This window comes from Mytilus edulis, chromosome 5 (genome assembly GCF_963676685.1).
Source record: "Mytilus edulis chromosome 5, xbMytEdul2.2, whole genome shotgun sequence".
Classification (NCBI taxonomy): Eukaryota; Metazoa; Mollusca; class Bivalvia; order Mytilida; family Mytilidae; genus Mytilus; species Mytilus edulis.
Window position 1 is genome coordinate 71,223,793 of NC_092348.1, and position 27,680 is coordinate 71,251,472.

Consider the following 27,680-nt stretch of genomic DNA (forward strand, 5'->3'; position numbering starts at 1 on the left):
TTCATTGTTATTTTAAAACCATTCATAAATTTCAATAAGGTCTAGCACTACATAGTTTTGGGTCTATTTTTGGTGACTTTAAGTGCACTTAAACAATTGCAAGTGGTCATATAGCCAATTTTTTGTTAGTTAAAACAGTTTTCTAGTGGTTTGAAATTACTTTCAATCATCCACACCTTTTACTTATTAAATAGTTTACAGTTTGGAAACGAAACGCTTTTTCTCAAAACTATTGCTGATGTTAAGAGAAAGCCACATAATGTTAAATGAGAAGAAAGCCTTCAAAATAAATTGAAATCCTACCTCATAAAGACTCCCATATTTCCTTATAATGAACAATTTTATTGCACCTATATTATCTAAAAAGTTCTCATGAAAGAACATCATAGACTTACAAGTCATACAGGAAATATCCAAAGAGGGATAATAATATTACAACCTACCCAACATTTCAAGCCATCGCTTTGTCAATTATAGTACTAACACATTTCGTGATAGCAACGTCAAAATAGCAAACATAGCTACATATGTATTTATAAGACAAACCTCGCCACTCGCATTCTGCAGAAGATTCGGTGACCAGCCAACCACAGTCATTTCTTTTCTTGTTGTTACTGTATCAATAGGTAAAACTTGGTCTGCAAGCTTTTGTTTCTCTACTTTTTCTTCTTTTATTGATGTCTCAGATATAACTTCATCTTTGTAAGTTTTGTCAAGTAGTGCTAATGCACCTACACGATCTATAAAACACATTGTGTACCTTCGAATTATTAAAATGTGAGATAAAATGTCAAAATAAAGTAGATTATGCGAATTGTTGGACATAAATGTTTTAAGAAAAAAAGGTATGCAACTAAGTATTCTAGTTTGTTTTCAATTTGTTTTTAAATACGATGCTCTTACCCATATGTTTATATACATCATTACTCTTGCTGTAAACTTCTAAGTTGTTGTTTTCTATTTCTACATCGATATCAACGCAGTAACACGTTGGTCCTTTTAAATCACCTGGCTTTTGTGAGGTCAAGATTTTCTGTAAATTGACAAATAAAATTAAAAAAAAGATTGGTTCATTATTACAAATTACATCATCTATGTCGTTTTAAATGTTTTATTAGATATATTTGCTAAGTTGTCTGTTTAGTTTAGAAAGTTCCAATTCCATCTCGAAAATGTATCCACATATGGATGGCCTATTCTTTTTCGCAATCTTTTGGAAATATAGATCGTGTCGTCACGGTGGTTAAATATTTGTCAACCCTGAATTTTCATATGTTTGTGTTTTTGCATTACTGATGCAGGTTAATCCCCAAAACAGCATCAGGCGCATGAAATGTAATAAGTAATAATTAAAACTGAAAAATAAAGATAAAACTATTCTGAATAGCAAAATTGATATTTCCAAATATTTTTAATTTTTAATACAAAAACGTTCATTATTAAATATCAAATGTTTTTCAAAAACATGAAAGGAACTTACCTTTTGAAGAGTTTCACCAACTGATTTACCATTTAGCTGTAACTCTTTAGGAATAGTTGCCAAGTGTAAACGTAGTTTAAACTTACCATTCGGCAAGTCTTTTATCTGACAACAAAGTACACAATAATGTTTAGAAAACATGTAAAACATTAAACAGACAACACTTGATTCTGGCAAATTAAAAAGTAAATATCACATATGTTTATGCCACAGCATTATACATACCAATCGAGTATAAAATTGCAAGTTGATGGAAATGGTTAGTTTTAAGTTTACAAAATGATTGTCTTGCTTAGGTTTATGAAATATGTATATATTATTCCCATGTATATGATATTTTTAGAAAACAACAGTAACAAAACATCGCACATTAAAAACACGATTGAAGAACATGAATCCAAAAACCGGAAGTAAACTGATGCCTTTCTGAAGGGTATGCAGTTCCTGTTTCAACTATTGCACCCGTCGGGTTTCTCATACAGGTATAAATTTTAAAAAAGGCGAAATTAACTAAAGGGACAACTCATAAGTCGAAATTGAACTGACAACGCCATGGCTAAAAACGAAAAAGACAAACGGACACGGATGACACAAAGGACAACATATAAAACTAAGACTTAGCAACACGGAGACCACCAACACCTGGGTGGATCTCAGGTGCTCCGAATGGTTCACAAATTCTGCTCAACATGCGGAACCCGTTGTGTTGTTTATAACTCTGGTTATTTGTCACATTTTGTATTTTCACGATTTAAGAAACGAGAACGGGTTGATATTAGGACAAACTGAACATATATGTTGTCATCTGAGATATCGATACATATGGTACAAGACGGTCTGCTAAGTTATTGTGTAATCTGAATAATATACTTCAAAAACAGGTGGACTACAATATCCTTCATTCGGATACAATGCTATGGATATTCACCAGCATCCAAAGGTAAGTGCAAAATTTGAGTTATAACATAAAAAATGATACGTGGAAAAAAGATGTTTTAATTTCATTCTTAACTAAAGTGTTGATAAATGGACTTTTCTAGCCTCTAGACGTTAACTACATTAATACACTACCTATTTCCCGATGCATGAATTAAATAGCGTTTCTTGATAAGAATTCAACTGAGTATGATAGTACACATAACAAAAGTGCTTATTCATAGGTATTCATTAGAGTTAAACAGACACAAGTTAAACGGTAACAATGTCACAGCACCAGATGTGCATTTCGACAATTCATGTATCTTCAATGTTGCTGGAGGCCAACATATTTTAAAATATGAAACATGATACAAAATCAAAAAGTGAAAGTTTGGATGGATTAATGGTAAATGATGGAAGTAATGTTTATCGTTCAGTGACAACTATTACGTGCAAAGTCAGGATAACATAATAATTCAAAATAACGCGCTAGTTGACACGGTTAAGCAAAAAAATATCATGTCAACTCATCCGTACACATTTTGTTTTTTCATCGAGCTAACAAATATTTGCTCTGGCTTTTCAACGTCGTATTTCTAATGGGGAAGCAGCAGTTGTCAAGTCTTTTACTTCGCTTGGTCTTCGGTCGAATCCACGACCTCATGCACACGACAACAAATACGTTATCACAAGACAACAGAGGTGACAAGAAAGGATAATTTAAGAAAAACACACTCAACGTCATTCATTGTAGTTCAATATATTTCTCACTAAAATAATAACTTCTTGTTAGTTGTTAGTGGAGATACACATATGTACACAGGACAAATCCATACCTGATAATGAAATCGTTGATCATGTTCATCTTGAGTAAACGTTGTCCTGGTATTCACATACAGAAAGCCGTCATGAGACTTTAACATTGAAGCTGGTAGTTTTGCTTGGTTTTTAACTCCTCCCCTTGCTTTACTTCTAATACCTGTAATAGTTCATACTAATGCGAATCTTGTCTTAATTTTTAAAATCAAAATATGTTTTATGACACAAAATTCATGTCTGCGTCGTTTCCAACAACTTTTTAAAAACAATGTGCTCTTTATATATAAAAAATTAAAATCTTATATGCAGCAGTTGCCTCCATCAATTTCTCTACAAACAAGGAGTTTGTAACCTTACAAAAACCGTGTTGTGTTTGAAACCGTACCTTAAATACCCCAAAAATTTAATTAACAAAAAATACTAAACTGTGAGGAAACTTTAAACTTTAAAACAGAAAGCCAAATGTCAAAATCAAAAGTTCAAATACATCAAATAAATGGAAAAGAACTGACATAATCCTGAATTGGTACATGCATTCCTTATGTAGAAAATGGTCTCTATAGTTACAGCTAAACCACTCACTTGTATGACAGGTGTGTATAATTCCATAATATTGACAACAATATTTGAGCAAACAAAAATTGACATAATAGGCAAACAAACAAAACCTGCGGTACAGCGGTCAATATTGTGGTATTACCTTTTCCTCTATTAAAACAACAACTGTCACACTGTCAAGAAAGATAAAACAAAATGAGATGAGGACACTCAATAGAAAAAGCACACAAGCAAAAATACAAAATATGACCAAAGCACAATTAAAAACACAATGGCGGGATGTATCAATGTGTAAAATTAAAAACTTCATATACGTTATTAGTTTATGTTTCATGAAGCATGTATTGAATTAGAAACTTCTAATATTTTCAATAAGACAAAATATGCACATTGACATAAACGTAGTTTTCTGTTTGAAGGAGGGAAAACATTACTTAAAACATTCCATGCGTCCGAACCGCTTTTCTGGATTTATCTTCATTAGTATATATGTGATAGTTAAGGATGTATAAAACCAAAACACTTGAAGATCTATATGACCAAAAGTCATAACAGTTTTTAAAATTCTTCTTTATTTTAACGTTTTTTACGAAATAATATTAGAAATAGTTTTACCTAACCTCCTTATCCATTGATAAATGAATTAAGGGAGTTCGCTTTTCAATTTCAAAATAATTAGCTTTTCAAAACGCTAGTTTATATTGATAAAGGAATCAAAAGAGCAAAAAAATATATATAGGTCAATGTGCTTGTTTTCGAGATATTAGCCATTGAAATGTTGGCGGGAAAATATTCTCTCTGGACTTTTCATAGCTTTATCCTTGACAAGTTTAAGTTCTCAAAAACTATTAAAAAATAATTAAAATTAAAGACTTTTACAGATGGTTTTTCATTATGCATGTAAAAGATTTATAAAAAGAAAAATGGGCGTCAATGGGCAAATGTTTTTAAGGCATTCAAATGGATAAAACCAGAGGATTCCGAAAATCTGACAAAAATCCTAAAACATGACAAGCGAACTTCCTTAAATACAATGAGTACACACACAGAAATAATAATTTTATGCGTGACATTACTTTTTGAAATCAGAATTATACTGACCTTTAAGAAAGTCGCAACTGAAGTTAGCAAATTGTTTGTGCTCGCTAGAGTATACAATGTCATTTAGATCTTGGTATGCGGGTCCTCCACAATTAAGGGCGTATATAACTCCTGGCTTCTGTCTGGTTAAAGAACATGGTGATCCAAACAATTCCATGTATACGTCTTCACCAGCTAAAAAGATGACGAACATTGTGTCTTTACTATAGGTACACCGTATAAAATATGTTAATCATATGCATATATTGCGTTCACGCAAATTTAAAAGGAACACGTGTAATAGGGGATAAAATTGAGAATGAAAATGGGGAATGTGTCAAAGAGACAACAACCCAACCATAGAGAAGACAACAGCAGAAGGTCACCAACTGGTCTTCAATGCAGCGAGAAATTCCCGCACCCGGAGGCGTCCTTCAGCTGGCTCCTAAACAAATATATATACTATTTCAGTGTATAACAAATACGCGTATACGATTATACACTTTATTTAAATAATACTGCATATATAGATTTGTCTCTCACCAGGATAAATTTTTTTCTTATTTCATGGATCTTACATGTATCTCTCGATTGTGTCCTTTTTTCTGTTCTGATTTCAATTTGCAGGGAGATACATGTATATACAATTACAGTTGTGCTAACAAGTCGTATACTGCTGTTACGAATTTGTAGTTTACGAATATTATAATATTTCTACAGTTATATATTTTCTGATATCTCTATGAGTTTCCCATTTAATCTTATTATCGTTGAAAACTGTATCTAAAATCATCCCTTTATCCTTGGTTGCTATCAGATGCTTTACCTGTACAGTTGTTGCTAGGGTGCTCTCTTCGAGGTCCGCGTTCTAAGTATAAATAGTGGGTAGTATTCAGTGTAAGTTGTCATTCTAATCGGAGACGTTGATAGAAGAAGACTAAAAAGGTAGGACCGTTAATATTTAAAGACGAGTAGCAGGATTATTCAAACAAAGTGGAGTGTTTGAAACCTGTTGAGAAGATATAAATAGTTTCGGTTCCGTAGAAGTTGTATAAACAGGGTTAGTGCTAAGGTTTTGCGTTCCACATCTCTCACTATTGCAGTGAGTGTTTGCTGTTAAACCATACCTTAGTGCTACCCTGTTCCAACAGTTTTATAAATATATTTTAGTAAAGTTTCATACGTCGAAAGTTTACAACAGTTTGAATAGTTTCCATACATTCGTTTTATTCAGGTTTCAGCCCGTTTGATACATTACAGTTCAGCCCCATTTTCATACATTCAGGTTCAGCCGGTTTGATACATTAAGGTTTAGTCCCGTTTTAAACATTTAGGTTTCAAACTAGTTCCAAACATTTAGGTTTCAGACCAGTTCCAAACATTAAGTTTCAAACTAGTTCCAAACATTTATGTTTCAAGCAATAGTTAATTCCACCCCGTCTGACCCGTTTCAAACATTTAGGTTTCAAAGCAGTTCCAAACATTTAGGTTTCAGACCCGTTCCATACATTTAGGTTTCAGACCAGTTTCATTCATTTATGTTTCAAACCAGTTCCGTACATTTAGGTTTCCGACTATAGTTGCAAACAGTTGGGTTAAACAGTATCGGACTGAAAGGGTTTCAAACAGTTTTAATTCAACAGGTTCGGGTTAGGTTGATAGGTGTTGAAATTCGTTTTATTTGGTATTTGTTTCATATTTGTTAGTGGTAGAATAAACTTTTTATTGACTTTAGAACTTTTGAATTGCTTTTCAACTCCCAGGAAACTGGTATGAACCCGAGATAAAAATATCTAAACGTCCCCGCCCGGTTACACGTTACAAATGGTGGCTTAGCGGTAGGATTTGTCTAGCATTTCTCAAGCGTATTTTGTACATATAAATTGTATTTTATCGTGAATTCAAATAGGAAAGATAGTGTTTTATATGATCCTGACATAAGTTTAACTGAGGAACAGTTAAGTCAGGAAATAGATATTTTAACTGCCGAATTAGACAAATATTGGCATGTTAAAGACAGATCCATTTCCCATGTTGATACACCCCGAACAGTGTTTAGACATAGTGATTCGGGGATAGGTTCAGTCAGGCGTTCCGAACAATTATCAAAACAAACAAACTCTCCGATTTATGAAAAAAATGTATTAACTAAGTAGTAGTGTAAATGGAGGCGGTTTAGGAGCCCGACCTAGATCTTCAGTCAGGTTTGAAACATCAACACCTGCTGCGGAAAAACAAACTTCGAAACATTTTACTGAACAATTACAATTCCAAACTAATGACAAATTTGTCACAAAAAGAGCAAGTAAAACTGGTTTAACTCGTGATACCGAGTCTTGTGAAGATAAACAATCCTATCCTTCGGATGGATACAAAAATAAAAACATAGTTAAGACTGCTACCTATGATGGGAAAGGTCCTTGGCTTGACTTTAGGTCACATTTTGATGCATGTTCCCAAATTAATAATTGGACAGACAAAGAGAAAGGTCTGTATTTGGCCGTTTCTCTCAGGGGTCAGGCTCAAGGTGTTTTGGGAAACTTAACCCAGGAGTCTAGACAAGATTTCAAAGAATTGATTAAGGCATTAGAAAAGCATTTCTCTCCGTCTAACAAAACGGAGCTGTACAGAACCCAGCTCAGAGAGACACACCAGAGAGCTGTAGAGACCTTGCCTGAGTTAGGTCAAGACATAAGAAGGTTAACTAACCTTGCGTATGCAACTGCACCAAACGAAGTGCGGGAGACTTTGGCGAAAGAACAATTCATAGACTCGTTAATAGATTCGGATATGAGGCTCCTAATAAAGCAGGCAAGACCTACTGACTTAAATGACGCTATCAGACATGCAGTTGAGCTTGAGGCTTTTAACAAAGCTGAAAGCAAAAGGATTGAAGGTCAGGGATTTTTACGAACTGCGTCTGAAAATAGACACAGTGCTGACAACATGACAAGTCAGCTTTTGAAAACCATGTCAGAGACATTAATAGAGTTGCAAAAAGAAATGAGAGACTTGAAACAAAACAATAAAGGTAGGAAGCAGGGTGGTACCCCGCAGCCCTGTTCATTTAGGTGTTATGCTTGTGACGAGTTAGGCCACAGAGCATTTAACTGTCCTGCTTATCCAAACTTTCAATATAATTATTAGAACCCTAGATATCAGAACAAACCTAAAACAAGGTATACTAACCAAAACTATGAAAATTCAGATTCGACACCGGAAAAAGTGGGGGTTCATAAACTATTTCATGATGCAGGTATGTTTCTGAAAGCAAAAGTAAACGGAATTATCACAGATTTGTTGATAGATACTGGAGCTACAGTTACAGTTATCTCCACTAAAATGTTTAAGAAAATGTCAAATATGCCTAGTTTAATTCCAACTGAAAGGGATATACTTACAGCTAGTGGACATTCGTTAATTGCATGTGTCAGGCAAAACTGAACTTGAAATTGAAACTGACACGTTCAAATATATAAACGCTGCCATAGTTGCTGACATTAATGTAGATTGTATACTAGGGTTACAGAGATGCAACTAATCGTCGGACCTAAGGGGCAGAATTTATGCAGGTCCGGCAAAACTCGTAGCTGTGCAGGACCTGATGGCCGGCAATATTTAAGTCCGCTTGGGTCCGCCAAAACTGAAATCCCCGTCGGCCCCGGCAGAGTATTTTGTTTATAAAATTGCGATCATCTTTAGTAAAAGTAAATGTCCTGTTCCCCCGCATTTTCTAACTCCAGGAACCAGTATTTCCGCCCAGTAATAGTCTTTCGTACCTTGTCCATCTCGCCCCGAACAATTCTCCGTATTTCCGTCATGTTTTTTGTTTTAGAAATTCGCTCTCTAGGAAGGAGGTCTATTAAGCATAGTTGATAAGTTCAGGAAATATGTCATGGCCGATAAAATTTGTAAGTGGGTCAATAAACTACAATTGTTATGAATCACATGTTATTTTAAAATAATAATAATATCAACAAAATCAAAATTAACGTTTGTTCAATAGCATAATTTCATTTGATTTTTGAGTGAAAATATGGGTCTGGCAGAAATTTGATGAGTCTGGCAAAACTTGGTACTCTGTAGGCCCCATTGTCTGACAGGAAAAAAAACTGTTTGCATCTCTGGGGTTAGACTTCTTGAGAACACAAAAAGCTAACATAAATATATACCAGGGGACTTTAACTATAAAGGGACACGAAGTTAGATTCTATGTCCAAGGTCACATAGGCTGTGATAGGGTTGCTGTATCAGAAACTATTAACATACCCGCTAGAACTGAGATTTTTGTAAATGGAGCTATATCCGATGAAGTCCCGGACTCATTTAAAGTAGGGCTTGTTGAACCTATAGATGACTATAAGAGAACTAATAAAGCAGTAGTAGGTAGGGCTCTTGTTGCAAAAAGTAAAAATCATTTACTTCTCTGTTCAGAAGGAAAGGCTGAGACCAGATGTGTAGACTGTGGAACAGTTTTTAAGAAGCAGGAGTATCTAAAAAGGCACACGAAAAACATTCATGGAGTAGAGACTATTGAAAGGAGTAAAAGAGTTGTTGAAAAGATGATTTTGATCAGTCTGATTCTGAAAACCTGATACTAGTAGAAGATATTTCGGATGACATTAGCAGTGTAGACTTAGATAATCCGGATGATGCACATACCGATGGGCAGGATTCTAAACTGAAAACATGCTCTAGTGAACAAGGCACAGACGGATCAGTCAATGATAAAGATGAAGAGAAGGAAGCGGATTTTCATTATATGGTATATTCTGAAGAAGTTTGTAACAAAACAACAGGCCACACAAACCAACGTAACAAAAGAAAGGAAAATGGTTAGAATCATAACAAAGTATGCTTTGAACGGTCAACAGATAGAAAAGGTTGAGGAGCACGAGACAGTTTCGATGCCGTTATAAAGATTTTGTTTTGCCTGTTTATTGATGCAGAAAGCATTATATGTATTATAAAACTTTGTTTTTGATTTCTGTTGTTATATAAGTATATGTCCGTCCGTCGGATGGGGACGTTAAATCCGAGGTCCCGTGTTCAGGGAGAACCACGCTCTGTGCACGTTAAAGAACCTTTGCAACAACTCTTTTGAGGGGTCCGTAAGTGGCCTGTTGTGAGGCAAAATTGTTTTAACCCGGTTTTTGGCAACATAACTTTTCAACTGGTATTCAAAATAGAATATTTGAAACGGTTTTATCTGGTCAAAATTTAATTTAAGTTCAGTATTCAGTTGCTTGTACAAATGTGAATAAAAGTATGATACTAGTATTTGGAAAATAGGAACTTAGCTATCAAAACAGAAAGAACATGCTAGTCGAAAGAGGCTGACAGGAACCCCAGAACTGTGAGTAGGCTAAGGTACCCCTAGGTCTGACACTTGTCGACAGATTGTTGTAGGAAAGCCATTAGTTGGTTATCATGGTATAACCCTCGGTGTACAAACAGTGGCTGGGAGAGATATTCTGCGGAGTGAGTGGATACATTGAGGTTAAAAGAATGACCTTGGTATGGTGTCAGCTAGTGTTGACGAGAATGGTTTTGATTGTGTTTCGATTTAGTAAGTAGAAAATTTGTTTACTCATGCGAGGACGCATGATATCGGAGGCGTGTGTAGTGTTACGAATTTGCAGTTTACGAATATTATAATATTTCTACAGTTATATATTTTCTGATATCTCTTTAATCTTATTATCGTTGAAAACTGTATCTAAAATCATCCCTTTATCCTTGGTTGCTATCAGATGCTTTACCTGTACAGTTGTTGCTAGGGTGATTTCTTCGAGGTCCGCGTTCCAAGTATAAATAGTGGGTAGTATTCAGTGTAAGTTGTCATTCTAATCGGGGACGTTGATAGAAGAAGACTCAAAAGGTAGGACCGTTAATATTTAAAGACGAGTAGCAGGATTATTCAAACAAAGTGGAGTGTTTGAAACCTGTTGAGAAGATATAAATAGTTTCGGTTCCGTAGAAGTTGTATAAACAAGGTTAGTGCTAAGGTTTTGCGTTCCACATCTCTCACTATTGCAGTGAGTGTTTGCTGTTAAACCATACCTTAGTGCTACCCTGTTCCAACAGTTTTATAAATATATTTTAGTAAAGTTTCATACGTCGAAAGTTTACAACAGTTTGAATAGTTTCCATACATTCGTTTTATTCAGGTTTCAGCCCGTTTGATACATTTCAGTTCAGCCCCATTTTTATACATTCAGGTTCAGCCGGTTTGATACAGTAAGGTTTAGTCCCGTTTTAAACATTTAGGTTTCAAACTAGTTCCAAACATTTAGGTTTCAAACTAGTTCCAAACATTTAGGTTTCAGGCAATAGTTCCAAACCGGCTGACCCGTTTCAAACATTTAGGTTTCAAACCAGTTCCAAACATTTAGGTTTCAGACCCGTTCCATACATTTATGTTTCAGACCAGTTTCATCCATTTATGTTTCAAACCAGTTCCGTACATTTAGGTTCAGACTATAGTTGAAAACAGTTGGGTTAAACAGTATCGGACTGAAAGGGTTTTAAACAGTTTTAATTCAACAGGTTCGGGTTAGGTTGATAGGTGTTGAAATTCGTTTCATTTGGTATTTGTTTCATATTTGTTAGTGGTAGTATAAACTTTTTATTGACTTTAGAACTTTTGAATTGCTTTTCAACTCCCAGGAAACTGGTACGAACCCGAGATAAAAATATCTAAACGTCCCCGCCCGGTTACACGTTACACAGCTAACTTACATTCAATTATAAAAAAATATATAAGTGCAATCAAATTGTTACATTATTTAATACATGTGCATTTGGAATAAAATTTGATATATGACTGCATTATTGACAGTACTTACATTTTACATGTTTTCTTACTGCAAACACTCTAATCATGTGATATCCAACCACCTTTTCTTCTTTTTTCCATTGGTATAAAAATGTAAACTGATCGCCTTTCTTTTCTAATTCTTCTACGGGAATGGTTCGAACAATTTTGTGATTCATCATAATGCATAATTCCGATGCTTTGTTGATGTTTCCATTAATATTGTCAAAGGTTGCTTGCACTTTTCCTAATGTTTTAGTCTGCTCCCCTGTGGCTAAACAACTATCTTGTTTAATTGACCGTAACAGATCTGCCGTTTGAGCCTTGATGTTGGTTAGTACACCATACTTGCAAGGACCTGTAGGTCCAGTAACTAGCAGTTGTCCAGCAACTATTTCAAATGTCCATAAATCAGACTTTTTATAAGAAGGTCCATGGCAACCAGAGATCTCTTTGGTAGATATGATATTTCCGTCGTTGACAGATAAGTGGTATATCGAAGATGCTGTCGAATCCTCAGTCCCGTTACTATTGGAACATAGAATTATCAATGTAGCATGCCCTGTTAGGTTTTCCATCAATATGCCTCCATCAGTTCCTTCAGTACATTGAATCTGACTTACATACGTATAACCCGGATGTGATATTAAATTGTTTCTGTTATGAAATACTGCAAATTTACATCCTTTTGGTCCAGACACGGTCAGCTGTCCATCGTCCTTCACCCCGAACTTAAATGTGTCTTCTCCTGATAAGACTTTTGCCTGGAAGTTGTTACCACTCGTACCTAATCGTATTAGGTATAATGCACTTGTGCTTTTTTCTTCATTCTTTCCACTACACAAAACAAGTGACAATCCACATCCACGTGGGTTTTTTCCTCCATTTACGTTTACCGGAAGTGCAATTTGATCTTCACCCTCTACCATTTCCACAAAACTGCCATTTCTAAGATTTCCATAACGAGAATCATTTGTTAACAGCATAATATCGTTTGCTCCGAATTGGCAATCTGCAATAAACATTCCGTCTTCATCAACCATTTGTCTGTTATTAGCTCCAAAATGACCAGCATGCATTTTAGCAATAGATTTGGCTTCTACATGATTACAGTCAAAACCAGATCGTATAAGTCTTAGTTCTACATTTGATTGCTCTGCTTCACCACTAAATGCGCATGACACAAAACATAGAGCTGTGCAACCTCCGTGGTATGCATTGACATTAAAGTCAAGTTTGCCGTAGCAATTAACAGGCCATGAGGAACTGCAATGACCATAAATCGTCTTGATAAATTCTGTAAGAGATAACAATCTTAATTTCAATTCTTTCGTAAATAGACCACATAACGCATCAAAGACAGTAAATCATCAGAAACTGGATGCTAACCCTCATTTTCACTTTTCTTAATATCAAAAACCCCAAAAGAATATTACATGTTCGTATATATTTTTATTTCAAAGTAACTCGGGGAAACTTCTCACAAAAATAAATATAAATCATTAAGAACAAAAAATAAAGAAACTTGTTTTTAAAACATAACAAAAAATGTCTGCAAACAAATTTCCTCAAAATTACTCCACCTTTTGTGTTTTTGCTCCATTTGTGGTTAATCGTAATTGAAATTAAAGTATACAGTCAATATATTTTTATGATTTATATAAACGGTATATAATTAATATGTCATCGGATTAATTTTCTGAATTTAGCAAGCCATTTTTCAATCATTTTACTTTTTGTGGGTGATTTACGTTTGTCCACATCTAATGTTCAATTGCTGAATATGGCATATGCATTTAATTCCACACCGATAATAGCTACATTTATGACATTCACGGAACAGCTTAACTATGCTAGATTTGAATCCCGGCGGACATTTATAGACACAGCGGCATCTTAAAGTATGTCTTTTATATGTCACTTTTCAATATCAAAGTTCAAAGAAAATGTCAACAATCAAAGTGTTTAAGTTAGATGTCATCCTCTCGATATTTGCATGCACTGTGAGGATTTTGTATTGTGTGGTAATAATTGTTTTTTGTCTTTGTTTGCATGCAATTTTTGGAGAAGATCCGTATTTGTGGTTGATAATTTCTGTTGAACCGTTCAGTACTTTTTGGAGATTGCTGTTAGCCTAATTTGTATCATGTAATCATTGATTAATCAATGGCTTTTGAATGATGCTTTTTGTCGATGAAAATCGTCACGTCGGTATAAAGCAGATGTGTGACTTGTTCAAATGTGAAGGATACTTAGGTAACAGAGGGATCAAACTTCAAATCTTTTATCTTCAAAGCGGAGGGAAGCAAAATTGAATAACCATACGTGACATGCATATGAAGGAAATATTTTTAATGATTGTATTACCCTTTCAATTTCGGAATCAAGGGGCAGCATTATAACGGCCTTATCGTTTCCTTTCCTATAGCTATATCATGTGCAGAGCTCCTTTAATTCAGAACATTCACATTGTAATATTTAGAATCTTTAATTTTTTAAGATTTGAATTAAAAAAATATCAAAGAAATATGAAGCACTTTAATAAAATCTTTTCTACTATATATATAAAAAAAAGATGTGGTATGATTGCCAATGAGACAACTGTCCACAAGAGAACTATAGTCCTAGTTACTAAGCTGAATCATCCATTGTGTTATTTGATATTGCTCTGTCTTTCTCGATGTTCCGAACATCAGATGACATCTTTTCGTTCGAGTCAATTAATGAAATGATCTGGTCTGTTTTACATACTTCTTATTTTAATAATCGTAGTCGGAATAATTCTATACCCATGCACTTGAACATGTTAACCAAAACAAAAGCTTTAAAATTTAAAAAAAAGTTTGACCGTTTCATCCTACGCACTAGGACTTTGTGGTAATTAGATATCTATGGTTAATATCAAATTTTAATTTGTTTGCGAATTTTCCCTTGAAGACGATTCCCGGTATTGTTCTTAGATAATATAAAAAAGAAGATGTGGTATGATTGCCAATGAGACAACTATCCACAAAAGAACAAAATGACAAAGACATTAACAACTATAGGTCACCGTACGGCCTTCGACAATGAGCATATTTTTTTTATATTTTAAGATAATAATTTGAAAAATTAACACAGAAAATATTAAACACTTGCACAACTTGATAACTCATTCGACTATAGTCCCAGATACTAACCTGGATCGTCAACTGTGTTCTTAGTATCATTGTTCTGTACATCAGGTGTAGTTTGTACCAATTTATCGTCGATACCATTCGTTTCCGACTTACTATCTTCTCCATTCGTATTACTTGAATTAGCTATGACTTCCTCGCTGTTCCGCACAACAGATATCTTCTTTTCATTTGAGGCAATTTGGGTTGATACTGTTTTCTTGTCCTCTGCACCATTAGACACTTGTTCGCCAGTCTTCTTTTCCGCAGAAACAATTGTCTTTGCAGACTCAGATCTGTATCCTTTTAGGATTGTAGGTGTAGCCTAGTATAATATTCATATAAAGAAAATATAAACATTTATCTTTAGCGTACAGTAATATCTTATACAAATGTTAATTTTTTAATATAATATTTCTGATGTACTGTATTACTGAACTCTGTTTTTTAAAGTATTATTTCTACTTGTTTACCATGATATGTTGTCTCTTAAAATTGAGAATGGAAACTGGGAATGTTTCAAAGAGACAACAACTCGACCCTAGAACAGACAATAGCAGAAGGTCACCAATTATAGGTCTTCAATGCAGCGAGAAACTCCCGCACCCGGAGGCGTCCTTCGACTGGTCCCTAAACAAATATCTATACTAGTACAGTGATAATGGATGCCATATTCAACTCCGAATTATACACAAGAACTTAGAATTGAAAATCATACAAGACTAACAAAGGCCAGAGGCTCCTGACTCGGAACAGGCGCAAAAATGTGGCGGGGTTTACATGTTTATTATAGATCCCACCACCCACCTGTAACTCTAGCCAATGTAGAAAAGTAAACACATAACAATACGCACAGTAAAATTCAGTTCAAGAGAAGTCCAAGTCCGATGTCAGAAAAGGTAACAAAAGAAAATAAATTATACTACATGTACTATGAAAATTTTAGTTGGTCTGTCGATAATTCTTCAAACGACTTATTCCTAAGCTCTTTTTATTAAGTAATGTAGCCAAATCAATCTCACTCAGCGTCGCTGTATGATGAAGTTACATTTTAATTCAAAGGCAAGGAAATGAAAACAAATACTTACCTTTTTACTAGAACCACTCCCCATGTTTCTGTCAGCAGTTTATCAAAAGGTTTTATGGTTCTGAAAAGAGATTTTAGATATTCACCAGAGCCTATACTATTTGAATTCATATTTTCCGCTTAAAACATAAATAATTTAAATATTCATCTGCAGTAAAAAATAAATTAAGAGGCTAGTGAAACTTAAATCACATAAACAAAACAACCCTTACATAACTGAAATGTTTGCAGCAGGTCTGCAGCAGAGTTGCTGCAGGTATGTTGCAAACAAAAAGCTTGCAGGAACTCTTTGAATAATGTATGCAGAAGTTTGCAGCTAGCTGTGATCCTCCTGCAAATATTGCAGCAAGCTTGCGGCAAGTTTGCAGAAACAATTATGTTTTCAGTAAGATCTCAGGAAAATCTAGAACATAAGAGATGTTCGCAGCTAGATTGCAGAAATCTTTGACAATTTTATATGTTTGCAAGAGCATTGCAAGAATTACATAAATTGGCTGAGCATGCCTATTGGTAACTTCCTGGAATATAAAGATTTGAAATTTGAAAATGTTGATGGTGTTTAAATCATGTTGTATAAGTGTTCCAGGAGCGTTTTAGATTAGAATATTCAAGTTAAATTTGCAAAGACATTATTTGTAAGTACAAATTCTTCGTAGAAATGTAAACATATGAAATTCGTCCTCTCCCCAAAATCTGCACGAAGGTTTGAAAAACATTTTCGAACGTGTAACAAAATTAAAATACAAATTAAATACTCTCAAGTATGTTTGGAGATTATTACTTATTATGTATTATTCAAGTTGAATTATGTGACACTTTTAATCAAATAGCTGTACATATGCATGAAATAAATTCTAAATAATTTCAAATCTAAAGGCATGCATGTAATTCATTAAAGCACGTACTTGAATAACAAAAAAACTTTTCATAAATGTTTAAAAGGTATGAACGCTTGCCATAATTTTGCCAAATTAATAATAAAGTATTTTAATTAGTGTATGTTTGTATGTAAACTGACTTTTTCCGAAATTGCTGTGTAATATAGATAATGAAATGTTTACACAATACGACATTGGTTAATTGTATAATGTAGATCCTGCAAGTTTGACGCAAACACGCAGGAGAAAATTAATTTGAATATAAATGTTTCCAGCAGGTCTGCAGCAAAAACGCAACAGGTGTTCTGCAAACACGTAGCAGGTCTGCTGCAAACAAGCAGATGAAAGATAAATTTGCATGAAAATGCTTGCTGCAGGTCTGCCGCAAACACTCATTTGCATATACATGTTTGCATCAGGTCTGCAGCAAACACTCATTTTTATAGTAAATTGTTTGCAGCAGACCTGCAGCGTATTTGCAGCAAACATGCCGGAAATACAGACTCTGTGTTCGATGCAAGTCTGCAAACCTGCAGCAACTATTTGCAGGAGACCATTTTTCTCAAGAAGGGAATATGCATATTGTAACACTTTTTAAAATCCGATTTATTTGTACTGGGTTGCGTTTGATATCGTAACAGCTACATAGGGCTACTAGCAGCTAGGCTAACTACACGTTCAGTAGTCAAAAATCTTATGTGGATATATCTGTAGCTGCTACGATATTGAACGCAACCCTCACTTGTGATCGTTGATATCATTGTTCATTAAATGTAACAATAACAGTTGCAATCTTTTAGAAATTTTAAAACTCTTGCACTCGTTAAATTCTGATATATGTTAAAAAAAAAAAGCAAACGGGTTGACTGTGTTACGAATATGTTCTAATCTACATTTTTATAGTCTGGCACCTAAACTTTTGTAAAAGTATGGCGTATAAAAATGTTGTCACGTGAGCCCGAATGAATCGCGTAAGGAGATTGCTATAATTACTCTCTGCACATCAACAAAGCCTTACAAACACTATCTGCGTGAATCGTTAGGTGGCATGCTACGATGCAATTCATCATAAGCAACATGACAATCTTTATAAATTTTGTAAAACAGAGGAGGAAGATAAGAAAGTAATATTCAAACTCATAAGAAAAAGACAAACAAAGATCGGAAAGCGACAAAAACATAGAAAACAGTCTTCAAAACACAACATAAAATAAATAACGACTGAGCATTAAAAACATCATAAAAAGCTGCTGCGTGATATAAGGTGCTCCAAAAAGGTAAACAAATCCTGCTTCACATGCTTTATGATATAGACATTAATGTTTGCTTCGCATCACGGTGCGGAGCTTTTAGTTTCAGTCGAAATACACGCCATCTTGAATAAATTACTTATCACGTCTAAATTCTGAATGGTTGCATTATAATGAGGATGAGATATAGCAACAGCTAATGGCTTAAATGAGATAATGAATTACAGACTTTTCTCGTCCAGGATAAGACATCAAATGCCGGAAAATTAACTATGTGTATTTCAGTTCCGATCAACTGTCATTAATTAGGTCTTTCCACTTTTCTGTGGAAAGACTTATTGTTTTTCTTCTGATTATTTTTTTTTCTTCCGACAAATTTTGTTCTTGCGATAAACATTTGTTTCTCAATATGTCGCTTAGATATTTGGTATATGATATCGAACAGTTATGCGCTTTTGAAATTTACCCTGCGTAACCGAATACTTTTCTTTGTAGGAGTTATCTCCCCAAACACTGTTTTCCTTGTGTCCACGACTCCTTCGCAACCGTAAAAGATTACGACAAATTTATTTTACAAAATTGCTCGTTATATCCTTCTCATGATTTGTCCTATTTCGACCAAAGCGATATGATCGCTCCATATGAGAGTTATTTCCCCTTATGCATTTGATATAAGTGATATGAATTTCTATCTTGTAAACCATAAGTGATAGAGACCTAGGATCTTTTGATTTGAGGTCCTTGGTCCAAAAAAATGAAAATTAGGTCAAGGTCAAAGGTCAAGGTCATATTCTAATTTTTGAATCTGGCTTATTTTCACTCATTTTCATTAACCTTATAAGATATCGACAAATTCTTTTGACTAAATTGTTAGTTGCGACATGTCGTAATTAATAATTTTAGTTGAAATGGTGCGTAGACAATGAATGGGAGTTTTCGCCCATATCATATCTAAAATTATATGTAAAGTGATATAACTTACTAACCATACATATTAGGTCCGAGACCACAATTGTCATCCCTTGATTTTCGTTGTTCACGAATATAGTCCCTAGTGTTAACAGTGGGCTACTTGCCAATAATTTTTATACCCCTTCCAAATTTATTTCTCCGAGTTTAATGCCTCAAATTGTAAGTAGGGGGGTGAAATTACACTGTAAAAAAATTTGGGTCCAGAATTTTACAGGAAAGTAGTGATTTGGTCTAGCTGAAAAAGGTTAAAAATTAGCACTTCGGAAGCTGTCAAAAGATTTCAAGACACCCTAAACACAAAATTGTCCATATTTTGAGTTAGAGGCGATGAAGTTTTCTATAATTTTGATATAATTTGTCCCAAAAGTAGTACAACACACTGTAAAAGTTTCATTGGGAAAGCGCAGGTGGGATTTTTTTAATTTTCATTTATGTTCTAAAAGAAATGCACTACGAATTAATTGTGTTCTCGGACCTAAGAGGTGAAGTCTGTAAATATAGAATCTGTACTTTGGCAACTTCCCTAAATGATTTGGTGGTGTCACTTTGTCAAATAGCATGAAACTAAAGGATTTAAACTTTTATTTTATAGAATTTCTGCAAAAATGACCAACTTTGGCATTTTATGGTCAAAATAGGCATTTCAAGGTTTTTTCAATATTGATGCATACATGGCATCCTGACTTTCTATCTGACAGGTTTTCATGTGTCAATACTTGTGTTTATATGCCTTTATCTAGTACTTTTACTTGTTTATGAACTCAGAATCTACAGAAAAGAAGGATATTTCAGATAATATGTACAAAATGTGTTGTATAAATGACCCTTGTCTAACGCCCTGTTTGGATGAAGTCAAAAGTGGGGTTCTTGGTACATAAAATTTGAAGTCTATAATAAAGACCTCACTAAATTTGTATCAAAAGCACTTTACAATGTCTAATGTACCTGTTCCATTTCACATAATATCTTTCTTTTCTTCTGTAGGATAGCAAGTGGTTTAAATATAAGCCTGTTGAGACTAAAATTGCATTCAAGTTTTTCATTAAAAAGGCAAAAATCTTTGTATCAGACCATACTGTCTGTAAGAAAAGTTAATTGCAAGAGCCTTTTTGTGCTCAGATTTGTTGTATCATGTCACATGAGTATAGAAATGATAAAAAGGGCACAATTTTTTATTTCTTATAGCCTCAATATGCATTTTTTAATGTAAATATGTGGCACGGCTTAAATTGACCCTTATTTTTTTCCAGTCTTGCTTGGCTTAAGACCCTTTTAAAGTAATATGATATGCTATTTGTAACTTTTCTTTCTATTTAAAGTACATTCAATACATATGTAAGGATTATTTATAACCAAAAAGCTTCACAAATTTAAAATTGCTGGAATATATTACATCTTCATGTAAGGCCCCCTTTCATTGAAAAACCTCAAATTTTAGGCCCAGGCTGATATAAATTTGACTTTTGAATAATTATGCTAAGTCTGATAAATCAAATGAGTACTCTATTGCTTTTAGTACATAATAAATGATATATTAGGGCATTTGAAAAGTATTTTTTTGCAACATTTTAATTTTCAAAGCCCAAAATGTTGATAGTTGAAATTTTTCAATTTTAACGTCAAAATTTAACACGCAAAGATGAGTATAGAATTTAACATAGTGTCTATAATATATATCCTATTGTTATGAAACTTTGCAAGCAGTGTTATAATTAAGTAAGCTTTGGTCATACCAAGTTTTTTTAAGATTTGTCAACTCTTTCTATCCTATTAGGTCCGAGACCACAATTGTCATCCCTTGATTTTCGTTGTTCACGAATATAGTCCCTAGTGTTAACAGTGGGCTACTTGCCAATAATTTTTATACCCCTTCCAAATTTATTTCTCCGAGTTTAATGCCTCAAATTGTAAGTAGGGGGGTGAAATTACACTGTAAAAAAATTTGGGTCCAGAATTTTACAGGAAAGTAGTGATTTGGTCTAGCTGAAAAAGGTTAAAAATTAGCACTTCGGAAGCTGTCAAAAGATTTCAAGACACCCTAAACACAAAATTGTCCATATTTTGAGTTAGAGGCGATGAAGTTTTCTATAATTTTGATATAATTTGTCCCAAAAGTAGTACAACACACTGTAAAAGTTTCATTGGGAAAGCGCAGGTGGGATTTTTTTAATTTTCATTTATGTTCTAAAAGAAATGCACTACGAATTAATTGTGTTCTCGGACCTAAGAGGTGAAGTCTGTAAATATAGAATCTGTACTTTGGCAACTTCCCTAAATGATTTGGTGGTGTCACTTTGTCAAATAGCATGAAACTAAAGGATTTAAACTTTTATTTTATAGAATTTCTGCAAAAATGACCAACTTTGGCATTTTATGGTCAAAATAGGCATTTCAAGGTTTTTTCAATATTGATGCATACATGGCATCCTGACTTTCTATCTGACAGGTTTTCATGTGTCAATACTTGTGTTTATATGCCTTTATCTAGTACTTTTACTTGTTTATGAACTCAGAATCTACAGAAAAGAAGGATATTTCAGATAATATGTACAAAATGTGTTGTATAAATGACCCTTGTCTAACGCCCTGTTTGGATGAAGTCAAAAGTGGGGTTCTTGGTACATAAAATTTGAAGTCTATAATAAAGACCTCACTAAATTTGTATCAAAAGCACTTTACAATGTCTAATGTACCTGTTCCATTTCACATAATATCTTTCTTTTCTTCTGTAGGATAGCAAGTGGTTTAAATATAAGCCTGTTGAGACTAAAATTGCATTCAAGTTTTTCATTAAAAAGGCAAAAATCTTTGTATCAGACCATACTGTCTGTAAGAAAAGTTAATTGCAAGAGCCTTTTTGTGCTCAGATTTGTTGTATCATGTCACATGAGTATAGAAATGATAAAAAGGGCACAATTTTTTATTTCTTATAGCCTCAATATGCATTTTTTAATGTAAATATGTGGCACGGCTTAAATTGACCCTTATTTTTTTCCAGTCTTGCTTGGCTTAAGACCCTTTTAAAGTAATATGATATGCTATTTGTAACTTTTCTTTCTATTTAAAGTACATTCAATACATATGTAAGGATTATTTATAACCAAAAAGCTTCACAAATTTAAAATTGCTGGAATATATTACATCTTCATGTAAGGCCCCCTTTCATTGAAAAACCTCAAATTTTAGGCCCAGGCTGATATAAATTTGACTTTTGAATAATTATGCTAAGTCTGATAAATCAAATGAGTACTCTATTGCTTTTAGTACATAATAAATGATATATTAGGGCATTTGAAAAGTATTTTTTTGCAACATTTTAATTTTCAAAGCCCAAAATGTTGATAGTTGAAATTTTTCAATTTTAACGTCAAAATTTAACACGCAAAGATGAGTATAGAATTTAACATAGTGTCTATAATATATATCCTATTGTTATGAAACTTTGCAAGCAGTGTTATAATTAAGTAAGCTTTGGTCATACCAAGTTTTTTTAAGATTTGTCAACTCTTTCTATCCTATTAGGTCCGAGACCACAATTGTCATCCCTTGATTTTCGTTGTTCACGAATATAGTCCCTAGTGTTAACAGTGGGCTACTTGCCAATAATTTTTATACCCCTTCCAAATTTATTTCTCCGAGTTTAATGCCTCAAATTGTAAGTAGGGGGGTGAAATTACACTGTAAAAAAATTTGGGTCCAGAATTTTACAGGAAAGTAGTGATTTGGTCTAGCTGAAAAAGGTTAAAAATTAGCACTTCGGAAGCTGTCAAAAGATTTCAAGACACCCTAAACACAAAATTGTCCATATTTTGAGTTAGAGGCGATGAAGTTTTCTATAATTTTGATATAATTTGTCCCAAAAGTAGTACAACACACTGTAAAAGTTTCATTGGGAAAGCGCAGGTGGGATTTTTTTAATTTTCATTTATGTTCTAAAAGAAATGCACTACGAATTAATTGTGTTCTCGGACCTAAGAGGTGAAGTCTGTAAATATAGAATCTGTACTTTGGCAACTTCCCTAAATGATTTGGTGGTGTCACTTTGTCAAATAGCATGAAACTAAAGGATTTAAACTTTTATTTTATAGAATTTCTGCAAAAATGACCAACTTTGGCATTTTATGGTCAAAATAGGCATTTCAAGGTTTTTTCAATATTGATGCATACATGGCATCCTGACTTTCTATCTGACAGGTTTTCATGTGTCAATACTTGTGTTTATATGCCTTTATCTAGTACTTTTACTTGTTTATGAACTCAGAATCTACAGAAAAGAAGGATATTTCAGATAATATGTACAAAATGTGTTGTATAAATGACCCTTGTCTAACGCCCTGTTTGGATGAAGTCAAAAGTGGGGTTCTTGGTACATAAAATTTGAAGTCTATAATAAAGACCTCACTAAATTTGTATCAAAAGCACTTTACAATGTCTAATGTACCTGTTCCATTTCACATAATATCTTTCTTTTCTTCTGTAGGATAGCAAGTGGTTTAAATATAAGCCTGTTGAGACTAAAATTGCATTCAAGTTTTTCATTAAAAAGGCAAAAATCTTTGTATCAGACCATACTGTCTGTAAGAAAAGTTAATTGCAAGAGCCTTTTTGTGCTCAGATTTGTTGTATCATGTCACATGAGTATAGAAATGATAAAAAGGGCACAATTTTTTATTTCTTATAGCCTCAATATGCATTTTTTAATGTAAATATGTGGCACGGCTTAAATTGACCCTTATTTTTTTCCAGTCTTGCTTGGCTTAAGACCCTTTTAAAGTAATATGATATGCTATTTGTAACTTTTCTTTCTATTTAAAGTACATTCAATACATATGTAAGGATTATTTATAACCAAAAAGCTTCACAAATTTAAAATTGCTGGAATATATTACATCTTCATGTAAGGCCCCCTTTCATTGAAAAACCTCAAATTTTAGGCCCAGGCTGATATAAATTTGACTTTTGAATAATTATGCTAAGTCTGATAAATCAAATGAGTACTCTATTGCTTTTAGTACATAATAAATGATATATTAGGGCATTTGAAAAGTATTTTTTTGCAACATTTTAATTTTCAAAGCCCAAAATGTTGATAGTTGAAATTTTTCAATTTTAACGTCAAAATTTAACACGCAAAGATGAGTATAGAATTTAACATAGTGTCTATAATATATATCCTATTGTTATGAAACTTTGCAAGCAGTGTTATAATTAAGTAAGCTTTGGTCATACCAAGTTTTTTTAAGATTTGTCAACTCTTTCTATCCTATTAGGTCCGAGACCACAATTGTCATCCCTTGATTTTCGTTGTTCACGAATATAGTCCCTAGTGTTAACAGTGGGCTACTTGCCAATAATTTTTATACCCCTTCCAAATTTATTTCTCCGAGTTTAATGCCTCAAATTGTAAGTAGGGGGGTGAAATTACACTGTAAAAAAATTTGGGTCCAGAATTTTACAGGAAAGTAGTGATTTGGTCTAGCTGAAAAAGGTTAAAAATTAGCACTTCGGAAGCTGTCAAAAGATTTCAAGACACCCTAAACACAAAATTGTCCATATTTTGAGTTAGAGGCGATGAAGTTTTCTATAATTTTGATATAATTTGTCCCAAAAGTAGTACAACACACTGTAAAAGTTTCATTGGGAAAGCGCAGGTGGGATTTTTTTAATTTTCATTTATGTTCTAAAAGAAATGCACTACGAATTAATTGTGTTCTCGGACCTAAGAGGTGAAGTCTGTAAATATAGAATCTGTACTTTGGCAACTTCCCTAAATGATTTGGTGGTGTCACTTTGTCAAATAGCATGAAACTAAAGGATTTAAACTTTTATTTTATAGAATTTCTGCAAAAATGACCAACTTTGGCATTTTATGGTCAAAATAGGCATTTCAAGGTTTTTTCAATATTGATGCATACATGGCATCCTGACTTTCTATCTGACAGGTTTTCATGTGTCAATACTTGTGTTTATATGCCTTTATCTAGTACTTTTACTTGTTTATGAACTCAGAATCTACAGAAAAGAAGGATATTTCAGATAATATGTACAAAATGTGTTGTATAAATGACCCTTGTCTAACGCCCTGTTTGGATGAAGTCAAAAGTGGGGTTCTTGGTACATAAAATTTGAAGTCTATAATAAAGACCTCACTAAATTTGTATCAAAAGCACTTTACAATGTCTAATGTACCTGTTCCATTTCACATAATATCTTTCTTTTCTTCTGTAGGATAGCAAGTGGTTTAAATATAAGCCTGTTGAGACTAAAATTGCATTCAAGTTTTTCATTAAAAAGGCAAAAATCTTTGTATCAGACCATACTGTCTGTAAGAAAAGTTAATTGCAAGAGCCTTTTTGTGCTCAGATTTGTTGTATCATGTCACATGAGTATAGAAATGATAAAAAGGGCACAATTTTTTATTTCTTATAGCCTCAATATGCATTTTTTAATGTAAATATGTGGCACGGCTTAAATTGACCCTTATTTTTTTCCAGTCTTGCTTGGCTTAAGACCCTTTTAAAGTAATATGATATGCTATTTGTAACTTTTCTTTCTATTTAAAGTACATTCAATACATATGTAAGGATTATTTATAACCAAAAAGCTTCACAAATTTAAAATTGCTGGAATATATTACATCTTCATGTAAGGCCCCCTTTCATTGAAAAACCTCAAATTTTAGGCCCAGGCTGATATAAATTTGACTTTTGAATAATTATGCTAAGTCTGATAAATCAAATGAGTACTCTATTGCTTTTAGTACATAATAAATGATATATTAGGGCATTTGAAAAGTATTTTTTTGCAACATTTTAATTTTCAAAGCCCAAAATGTTGATAGTTGAAATTTTTCAATTTTAACGTCAAAATTTAACACGCAAAGATGAGTATAGAATTTAACATAGTGTCTATAATATATATCCTATTGTTATGAAACTTTGCAAGCAGTGTTATAATTAAGTAAGCTTTGGTCATACCAAGTTTTTTTAAGATTTGTCAACTCTTTCTATCCTATTAGGTCCGAGACCACAATTGTCATCCCTTGATTTTCGTTGTTCACGAATATAGTCCCTAGTGTTAACAGTGGGCTACTTGCCAATAATTTTTATACCCCTTCCAAATTTATTTCTCCGAGTTTAATGCCTCAAATTGTAAGTAGGGGGGTGAAATTACACTGTAAAAAAATTTGGGTCCAGAATTTTACAGGAAAGTAGTGATTTGGTCTAGCTGAAAAAGGTTAAAAATTAGCACTTCGGAAGCTGTCAAAAGATTTCAAGACACCCTAAACACAAAATTGTCCATATTTTGAGTTAGAGGCGATGAAGTTTTCTATAATTTTGATATAATTTGTCCCAAAAGTAGTACAACACACTGTAAAAGTTTCATTGGGAAAGCGCAGGTGGGATTTTTTTAATTTTCATTTATGTTCTAAAAGAAATGCACTACGAATTAATTGTGTTCTCGGACCTAAGAGGTGAAGTCTGTAAATATAGAATCTGTACTTTGGCAACTTCCCTAAATGATTTGGTGGTGTCACTTTGTCAAATAGCATGAAACTAAAGGATTTAAACTTTTATTTTATAGAATTTCTGCAAAAATGACCAACTTTGGCATTTTATGGTCAAAATAGGCATTTCAAGGTTTTTTCAATATTGATGCATACATGGCATCCTGACTTTCTATCTGACAGGTTTTCATGTGTCAATACTTGTGTTTATATGCCTTTATCTAGTACTTTTACTTGTTTATGAACTCAGAATCTACAGAAAAGAAGGATATTTCAGATAATATGTACAAAATGTGTTGTATAAATGACCCTTGTCTAACGCCCTGTTTGGATGAAGTCAAAAGTGGGGTTCTTGGTACATAAAATTTGAAGTCTATAATAAAGACCTCACTAAATTTGTATCAAAAGCACTTTACAATGTCTAATGTACCTGTTCCATTTCACATAATATCTTTCTTTTCTTCTGTAGGATAGCAAGTGGTTTAAATATAAGCCTGTTGAGACTAAAATTGCATTCAAGTTTTTCATTAAAAAGGCAAAAATCTTTGTATCAGACCATACTGTCTGTAAGAAAAGTTAATTGCAAGAGCCTTTTTGTGCTCAGATTTGTTGTATCATGTCACATGAGTATAGAAATGATAAAAAGGGCACAATTTTTTATTTCTTATAGCCTCAATATGCATTTTTTAATGTAAATATGTGGCACGGCTTAAATTGACCCTTATTTTTTTCCAGTCTTGCTTGGCTTAAGACCCTTTTAAAGTAATATGATATGCTATTTGTAACTTTTCTTTCTATTTAAAGTACATTCAATACATATGTAAGGATTATTTATAACCAAAAAGCTTCACAAATTTAAAATTGCTGGAATATATTACATCTTCATGTAAGGCCCCCTTTCATTGAAAAACCTCAAATTTTAGGCCCAGGCTGATATAAATTTGACTTTTGAATAATTATGCTAAGTCTGATAAATCAAATGAGTACTCTATTGCTTTTAGTACATAATAAATGATATATTAGGGCATTTGAAAAGTATTTTTTTGCAACATTTTAATTTTCAAAGCCCAAAATGTTGATAGTTGAAATTTTTCAATTTTAACGTCAAAATTTAACACGCAAAGATGAGTATAGAATTTAACATAGTGTCTATAATATA

At 33.4% G+C, this 27,680-nt stretch overlaps 1 protein-coding gene across 3 annotated transcripts in view; it reads right to left on the minus strand.

Moving 5' to 3' along the window:
• LOC139524378 (uncharacterized) overlaps positions 1-27,680 on the minus strand; it is an 85,538-nt gene that overhangs the window by 29,143 nt on the left and 28,715 nt on the right. For 2 of the 3 annotated variants that reach the window (XM_071319145.1, XM_071319146.1), the window contains 8 exons: positions 15,916-15,975; positions 14,852-15,152; positions 11,704-12,969; positions 4,877-5,050; positions 3,235-3,377; positions 1,481-1,585; positions 904-1,033; positions 547-740 (listed from right to left, as the gene is read on the minus strand). In XM_071319145.1, the coding sequence (XP_071175246.1) occupies positions 547-740; positions 904-1,033; positions 1,481-1,585; positions 3,235-3,377; positions 4,877-5,050; positions 11,704-12,969; positions 14,852-15,152; positions 15,916-15,939 (2,337 nt within the window). In that variant the 5' untranslated portion in view covers positions 15,940-15,975. The remainder of the gene's footprint in view (positions 1-546; positions 741-903; positions 1,034-1,480; positions 1,586-3,234; positions 3,378-4,876; positions 5,051-11,703; positions 12,970-14,851; positions 15,153-15,915; positions 15,976-27,680) is intronic. The other variant, XM_071319147.1, reaches the window with a different exon arrangement.